At 48.0% G+C, this 8,803-nt stretch overlaps 1 protein-coding gene across 1 annotated transcript in view; it reads right to left on the bottom strand.

Annotated features, from left to right (window-relative positions):
• Positions 1-3,223: 3,223 nt before the first annotated feature.
• Positions 3,224-8,803, bottom strand: part of HYDIN (HYDIN axonemal central pair apparatus protein) — a 445,256-nt gene continuing 439,676 nt past the window's right edge. Inside the window, exons 86-87 of the mRNA XM_060083501.1 lie at positions 5,312-5,536; positions 3,224-3,714 (exon numbers count right to left, since the gene is read on the bottom strand). Of these exons, the coding sequence (XP_059939484.1) occupies positions 3,232-3,714; positions 5,312-5,536 (708 nt within the window). The 3' untranslated portion in view covers positions 3,224-3,231. The remainder of the gene's footprint in view (positions 3,715-5,311; positions 5,537-8,803) is intronic.

Below are 8,803 nucleotides of genomic sequence, written 5' to 3'. Positions count from 1 at the left end.
AATGATCTCTGGAATGGTGCCACCTGGGCCCTGATGTTTTCTGAACACCCCCAGTGAGATGTCTCCCGGTTTCCTTTGCTGAGAAGGCATTCTTTCAAATGTAACTTCCACTAGCTTTCGTCAGGATGCTTGTTTTCACCAAGCCTCCCCTTCAGCTCTCTGTTGAGCGACACTCCAAACTTGCCAATATGAAACGATTTTGTCATTGCCTTTTTTGAGGCCAAGAAAACATACGAACCACCTATAGGAAAGCGATGTACCCCATCTCAAGTCATCCTGGAAGGGGGTTCATGCTGGGGCAGGGTCTGAGCTGGGTGCTTGGTCCCAGGGAGGCCGGTCTGCCTCCTCACTCCAGGCCTGAGGCTTGGGCTCTAGACTCAGTGGCTTGGGGGGAGCTGGAGCGGGGCTGAAGGAGGGGAGTTGCCCCTGACCACCTAAAGGCACCATTTTGCAGGTGGTGACACTGGGAAGTGGCCAGTTTCTGTAGCAGCCAGTGTCTGGGGTGGTGGCTGGAGCCTCAAGGGAACATATCTGAGTCCTGACCTTCACAGTTAGAGGAATTTTTTTTAAATTAATTAATTAATTTTTGGCTGCCTGGGGTCTATTGTTGCTGCACACGGGCTTTCTCTAGTTGCGGTGAGCGGGGGCTACTTTTCGTTGCGGTGTGTGGGCTTCTCATTGCGGTGGCTTCTCTTGCTGTGGAGCACAGACTTCTAGGTGAGCGGGCTTCAGTAGTTGTGGCTTGTGACCTCTAGAGCGCAGGCTCAGTAGTTGTGGCAAACGGGCTTAGTTGCTCCGTGGCATGTGGGATCTTCCCGGACCAGGGTTCGAACCCGTGTCCCCTGCATTGGCAGGCGGATTCCCAACCACTGCTCCACCAGGGAAGTCCCAGTTAGAGGAATCTTGACTCTCATCACACTCCGGCTGTGACCGTGGGTGCTTCACCCAACTTCTACACGGCTTCCTCCGTCTTTCCTGCAGTCTTAACGATTGTTTATCATACTAGGTTTAGAAGTGTTGAAAAGGTACCCGTTTAGAAGAAGGTGGTGGTGGGCCAACTGCTCCCCTCCCCCAAGCTCTGCCTCTGGGGAGTGGGTGGGAGGAGGGACTTTGGGGGGCGGGCAACCATTTCATTCACTTCGGCTGAAAGCAGAGTTGGAGAGACTCCTCTCCAGGGCTCTAATGAAGAGCGTTAGGGCTGTGGGTTCAGCAAAGCCTCAAGTTCTGCTGGCGCCTTTAAAGCAGCGCTCTGCACTGCAGTGTGCGCACAGACCCCCTGGAGGTGTCATTAAAATGCAGATTCTGACTCAGTAGGTCTGGGGCAGATCAGCAGCAAACATCGCCCAGGACTTGGCAGAAATGCGAATTCTCGGGCCCGCCCAAATGTACTAAATCAGGCCCTCTGAGGGTGGCCCAGCAGTCTGTGGTTTAGCAAGTCCTTGGGGCGATTCTGATAGATACTACATTTGAGAACCGGCGGTTTCTTCAGACTCCGTGTATTTGCATTAGAGGACCAGCTCGTTGGGCTCTGTGCCCTCTCAGTTTGCTGCTTAGTGTGTTGTTTGCTCGTTTAATCACTGGGCGTATCTGTCATCTTGTTCTTTGTCTTTATTCCTATCAACAGGGCCTTTAGTGGCTACAAAAATGAACTATTAAGTGTGCGTCTGCAGATGCTTTAGGACAGGCTTCATTTGGTACTAGCTGTGTGTCAAGTGTAATGGGCGGAGGGGCGGCGGGAGGTACAAAGAGATGGAAGACTCTGTCCATTAAACACACACCATTGTAAAGCAATTATACTCCAATAAAGATGTTAAAAAAAAAGGATATATGCATCAGAAAAAAAAAACACCTCTAGTAGCTATAAGGTCTTGTTAAAACACAGGTTGCTGGGCCACAACCCTGGAGTTTCTGACTCAATAGGTCTGGGATGGGCCCTGAGAATGTGCATTTTTAATAAATTCCCAGGCAATGCTGGGGCTGCAGGTCCAGGGATCACTTTTGAGCGCCACCTCTTTGGAGCATCCATTCCCAAATGGCCATCTTCTTCTATGCCTCCATCTTCTCTTGCGGGTGGGCTGGAGGGGATGAGAAGAGGGCAGGAGGTGGACGCCGGGGACCCTCAGGCATAGGTGAGTGCGTGCATCTGTGCAGAAGCAAGTCCACTCCAGGGCCAGTCTTTAACCACCTTTATTTCAACAGGCGGTGCCAACAGGTAAGTGGCTCTACTAATACCACCGCAGGCCCCGGGGGAGAGTCTGCACATGCCCGCTTCTCCTTGGAGGTGGGGCTTCCACGGTGCTTTCCTTCTGAAGAAAGGCGCCAACTTAGAACGTCACCCGTTATGCACGCACAAAATGGCTGCAGTTTAAAATATATGACACTGGGACGTGGTCCTCTCTCTAGAAGTAGATTCCTGACTGGTTGCACCATTAATGGCCAGGTGGGTTTTGATCTGTAGCACTGGTTCTCAACACTGCCACACAAGCTGAAAAGAAATGATGCCATGTCCCTCCCCAGACGGATTAAATCAGTATTTGGGGAGGTGGGGTCTGGACCAGAATTAGGTGGAGAATCACTGCTCCATAGGCTGAGGGCTGTGCTCAGGGCTGGGGGTGGGGAACGGGGGTGTCTATTAGCATCCCTCCAGGACCTGGCCTTCAGCGAGAACTTTCAGAGACGGAGGGAGCATCCCGACCTCTGTCCCTGTAATAACTGTCCTAATGTGTCTGCTCATTGCTTTGAAAGTAGTGACTTATTTGACTTTTATGCGAAAGCAGAATAAGATACCACGTCCAAGTAGAGTCATGGCTTTAAAAAGCCATGGGTTTTAAAAAGAAACTGTGGGGCCCCAGAGTCATACACTGCTAAGTGCTGTATGATGGAAGGTCGTGAGTGTAAGACCTGTGTCATCTTATTAAACATGAGCATTATTACGTAGTGCTTGGGCTTTGGAGATATATTAAGAAACTAAATGAAGAGACTTGCCCTTGCCAAGTAAAATATAGCTCTGTTTCGTGTAGTTACCATGTTTAATATGGAATATCTATATTTCATACAGATATCTGGAATTCATATAATGCGGAAATAGGTGCCCCTGTAATTGAATTGGAGGATAAAACAGTACCTTTAGAATTCTGATGATTTTCTCTATTCTTCGCAGGGCTAGAACAACACGTAGGTATGAAGGCTGAGGAGACGGCTTTTCCATGATGCCGCGGGCCCTGGTTCCCACTACGGGGTGATCCCCTTCAGGTAATAAACCCATTTAATTCCAGTGTCGCTGCCTTCGCCGGGAGGGCAGGCTACAATCAGCTTGCTGGTGATGGGTGTTTTGCTGCCTGATGGGTTTCCTCCAAAGTAGACCGTAATGTTGTTGGTCTTCTTGGGCTTCACGGAGTCTACGGCGCGGACGGAGAAGGCTGGGTTCTCCACCGTGAAGGACAAGGTGACCGGGTGGAAGAAGACGTTCTTGAAGGGGATGACTATGTTGTCCCCGGCTCGGATCAGGAAGGGGCCTTGCGGCTTGGGGGGCAGAGCCACTCCGAAGAGGGGGATGATGTACTCGCCGCCCACGAGCGATGAGAGGCTCAGGAGGCCCTTGCTCTCGCCCAGGCGGCTGGGCTCGAAGTACACCTCCACACTCACCTCGGTGCCGCCCTGCACCCCGGGCGCCGCGTAGATGAACTTTTCCGTGTGGAAGTCTGGACAGTCGGTCTGAAAGGAGAACAAACGCACTCGGCTCACCCAGGACCCTGAAGAGCAAACCAGCAGTTCAGGTCCATCCCCAGCCCTCCACCCTCCGACATGAGCAACCTATGCTTGCGTGAGGACGGGCAGGTTATACAAAAGCTGTGCCCTTAAAACTCCCTTAAAGAGTAGGTGTTACTAGTTTATCCCTGTTTTACTACAAAGAAACCAAGGCCAAGAGGTGTTAAATAGACACACAGCGGGACAATATGGGTGGCAGGCCTGGGCGCTGCTCCCCCGTATCCCTTGCTTCTTTCCTTCCACTGCCCCTGGAGGACCAGAGATTCTGGCTCCTTGTGGACGGGTGGGACTAGTTCTGGACCATAAGTTGCGAGTAGAAGTGCAAGGTGTCCCTTCCACACTAGAGCATTTATTTGCCAGAGCAAGTCCCTCTGGGGTCTTTTCACCCCTCTGCTGCTAGGACTGGAAACATCTGAGATAGTGGTTGCCCCTCAGCCTGGATCCCCGAGTGGCTGTGATGAGCAGAGTCCCCTGCTGACCCTCCCTGGATAGAGAAGCACGAACGGGAGGCAAACCTTTGTTGTTTTAAGCCACTGAGATGCTGGGGCTGTTTGTTACTACAGAATAACCAGGCTTCTCCTGACAGATGGGTATGATCAAGAGCCTATGCCTCTTTAAAAATCGTGAATCACTACGTTGTACACCTGAAACTTATAAAATCCTGTACATCAACTATACCGCAGTTAAAAATAGAGCCTATGCCTTGTGACCATGGCCATGGGACTCTGATGATAACTGGGCACATGGCCACCCAGTGTAAGGCTACACTCCTCGCTCCCCTTGTTGCTGGGTGTGGTCACATGAAGTTTTCTTCAATGGAATGTGAGTGGAAGTGATGTATGCAGCTTCCCCATTTTCCCCTGGTAGCTGGCTGCAGTGTGGATGTTACAGTAAACCATCTTGGTCTGTGTGCACTGAAGCAACTCCCCACAGAGGGAAGAGCGTCAGGAAAGAACGTTCTGGGTGCCTGATGTCATGGAGCTGCCATTCCAGCCCAAACTGCTTACGCCCACACTGCTATCTGAGAGAGGAATGAACTACTACTTTGTTGGTTTGCGGGGCTTTCTGTTTCAGTAGTTAATCCTATATTCACACTGATTTAATAGGTAACATATATGGAGCGCTTACTATGGGCTAGGATTAGTTTTATATACCTATTTAAAACTCCTGACAGCTATCCTGTGAGAGTGTTAGTAAACTATTCATACAAAGAGTAAACGGTGAAGCCAGGATTCACATCCAGGTCTGTTGGATTCCACAGCCAATACTCATGATCACTAAGCTCTATTGTCTCACTGTACTGACCACTGAGTATGTTGTGGGAAGCAAAACTCCCCCTACCCCAACCCCAGCTTGTTACGCTAGAAAGTCTGTGAGGAAGAACCCAGGCCTGGTACTCTTTGTTTCTAGCTGGGAGTTTCCAACTAGATAAAGCACCTGAGTCTGAGTTTCACATTTCTGCACCCCCCGTGTCCCCCTCCCATTATTTTGGAGCCCAGACTTCTGGAAAGCGAGGGCAGAGGGTGAGGCAGGGGCTGCTCACCCTGCAGTAGTATTCTGTCTTCTGCCGGGCGTAATTGGTGAACTTGGCAAAGATGCTCTGGCCACTGCCGAGAACAGCCTGGAAGTGGACAGGCTTTTCAGGCAGTGCTGGCGTGGTCTTCAAACTGAGCTCATATGGGTAGTAACCCAAATCACTGTTGTGCAGTGTTAGTTTCCCGAAGGTTTCTCCAGCTTTCAAGGGCTGGAATTCAAATGAGAACGTGCCCTGCAAGAGAAGACGAAGGCTCCTGTGACGCTGAATGTCTGACCCATCCTCTGCCCCCCGGTGACCTCACAGCAGGTTGGTAGCAGATGCTCATACTGACCTTGAGCCTGGGGAACCTCTGTCCAAACCAGCCCACTTTTCCTCCCCTGGACCCCTTCTACCTTTCCCTAGTCTGGGTATTTCTATATCTGGAATCTCTTTGAATCTAAAAATAGGTACTGGATCCTCTCTTGAGAAGCATAATTATGGAGATGGGGGTGGGTGGGCTGGAGGAGCAGGAGGGCTGAAGGTCAGGCAGTTCTTTCTTTGCTCATAGCCCATTTCTGAACAGTTTCCTGGGTTCCATCATCATTGGGGGGAGGACTTCTCCTTCCTCTATTATCATCCAAAGCAAAACAAAACAAGAACCAAGGAGTACTGCTTATAATAGTAAAACAAGGGAAACAATTCAAATGTATTAGCAGTAAGAGATTGGGTAAATAAAGTATTCTTTATTCACATCAGTGGGATATTACGTAGCCATTACAAAGGAAGAGGCAAAGCTCTAAGCGTTGAAATAAAAGGTGTTGGTAATATTTTAAGTGGAAGAAAGAAGGTTCTAGAAATGTATATAAAGCTCTAGAAATGTATATGAGCTTATTTTTGTGGAGAAGATTATGTCTATGTATGTACAGAAAAGAGACAAGGGTATGTCGAATTGTTACCAGTAATTATCTTAGGTTGGGGGAAATGGGACTGTGAGGACTTTTACTTTCTATTTCATGTACTTTTGTAGGGTTAAAATTTTGTTTTTATCATGAGTAGGTTTTTTTTTTTAAACTACTTCTGGGCTTCTCTGGTGGCACAGTGGTTAAGAATCTGCCTGCCAATGCAGGGGACATGCTTCGAGCCCTGGTCTGGGAAGATCCCACACGCCACGGAGCAGCTAAGCCCGTGAGCCACAACTACTCTACATAGAAAACAAAAAACATATTATTGAGAGAAATTAAAGAAGACTTAATGGAGATTTGCTCATGGGTTGGAAATCTCAATACTATAAAGATTCAAATTCTCCCCTATGACAGACAGGCTCCAAGATGGCCCCCAGTAACCCCTACTTCCTGGTATTCACACCCTTGTATAGTCCTCTCCCACACTGAACCAGATTGGTCTATGTGACCACAAGTATGTGGCAGAAGAGATGGCGTGTCACTTCTGAGATTAAGAGGAAAAGACTGTGGTTTCTGTCTTGTGCACCCTCTTTCTCCTTTGCTGCCTCACTTTATTTTTTTTAATTTTTAATTTTTTTGGCTGCGTTGGGTCTTCGTTGCTGCGTGCAGGCTTTCTCTGGTTGCGGTGAGCGGGGGCTACTCTTCGTTGCGGTGCGCGGGCTTCTTATTGCGGTGGCTTCTCTTGCTGCAGAGCACGGGCTCTAGGCATGCAGGCTTCAGTAGTTGTGGTGTGCGGGCTCAGTAGTTGTGGTGCACGGGTCTAGTCGCTCTGTGGCATGTGGGATCTTCCCGGCCCAGGATCAAACCTGTGTCCCCTGCATTGGCAGGCGGATTCTTAACCACTGTGCCACCAGGGAAGTCCCCTCACTTTCTTTTAGATCGCTCACTCTATGGTACGTGAGCTGCCTCGTTGAAAGCAGCTCACAGGAGAGGCCACATGGTGAGGAACTGAAGCCTCCAGCTAACAGCCAGCAAGGAACTAGGACCTTTCCAACAACCAACCACATGAGTGAGTTTGGAAGCAGATTATCCAGCCCCAGTCAAGCCTAGGGATGCCTAGAGTCCTGGCTGACAACTGACATCCTCATGAAAGCCCCTGAGCCAAAACCACCCAGTTAGGCGGCTGCTCTTAGACTCCTGATCCTCAGAAACTGTGTCGGTAATAAATGTCTGTTGTTTTAAGTTGCTGAGTTTTGGAATAATTTGTTGTGGATCAACAGAAAACTTACACATTCTTTTTTTTTCCTTCTGCACCACGCAGCTTGTGGGATCTTAATTCCCCGATCAGGGATTGAACCCAGGCCCTTGACAGTGAAAGCGTGGAGTCTTAACCACTGGACCACCAAGGAATGCCCCAGAAAACTTATACATTCTTAAAATAATCTATAGACTTAATTTAATCCCAATCAAAATCCCAACAGAGTTTTTGTTTTTAAAGGAACTTGACAAGCTGATTTAAATATATATATGGAAATGCAAAGGGCCAAAAATGCAATGCTATTCTTGCCTAGGTACTCTTGAAAAAAAAGAATATAAGAGATTATTAAGTCTTAATATAAAGCTAGAGTGATTGCTTGCTTGGCCATATATCAAACTATACTATAAAACTGTAATAATTAGAATGCTGTGGTATTGGTACAAGTTCAGAAATTGAGTCATTATTATATTATAGGAAACCTAGAACAGATTCATGCATATATGGACATTTGATTTATTTCACAAATGGCCGTGTAAATCAGTGCGGAAAAGACGGTCTTTGTAGTGACACAGTCTGAGATGATTTATATTCACTTGGAGAAAAAGGAAACTTGACTCTTGCCTCACGTCATACATTAAAACCAGTTCCAGGTTTTGAGCAAGATGATAGCAGCAGCCTCTGCACAGTCTTCCCAAATCCCCCACAAGACACTCAGACCAACCAGCTTAACGACAACACCTATAACATAACTAAGTGAAAAGATAAGCTACCAACACCAAAAGATGGGGGAGTAGGGCTGATTACTCACAGCCATGAGACCGGTGTGAGTAAGCCACTGTCTGGGAGGAGTGGGAGAGACAGCAAAGGAACATCAGTCTGAGAGCCAGGGAATCACCCTAGATTGAGGGTCCCACTCAACCTGGGAAACTTGACAGGACAACTGACAACAGCAGCCTAAGCTGGAAGGATGATCTCAGGCTCTAGTTTATCGCTAACTGCAAACATGTCACAATAAGATTGGGTGACATGGGGCAGCTTAAAACCAAGTTACTTAAACTCCCTTCTAAGGCAAAACCTTGTGCCGAGAGAAACCTCTGAGAGTAGAATCTGTTTGACTGTGACTGAGACACTGAGGGCAAAGGAAAGATAAAGCTCAGATAAAGGTGGGGAGAAAAAAGAAAAAAAACCCTAAACTGTACAAAGCTGTATTTTAAAAAATATTTGTGGTAACAACAGGAGAGAGAATCTTAGTTATGTGAAGCTACAAAAGATATCCAGGGCCACCTTTTCCTTCTAAAAGCATGGAAAAAGTTAGAATGCACAACAGAAAAGGAATAAAAAAGTTGAATGATGAGCAGA

This window comes from Mesoplodon densirostris, chromosome 19 (assembly GCF_025265405.1).
Source record: "Mesoplodon densirostris isolate mMesDen1 chromosome 19, mMesDen1 primary haplotype, whole genome shotgun sequence".
Classification (NCBI taxonomy): domain Eukaryota; kingdom Metazoa; phylum Chordata; class Mammalia; order Artiodactyla; family Ziphiidae; genus Mesoplodon; species Mesoplodon densirostris.
The sequence above is the reverse complement of the archived record's forward strand: the minus strand, read 5'-3'. Positions and strand labels throughout refer to the sequence as shown.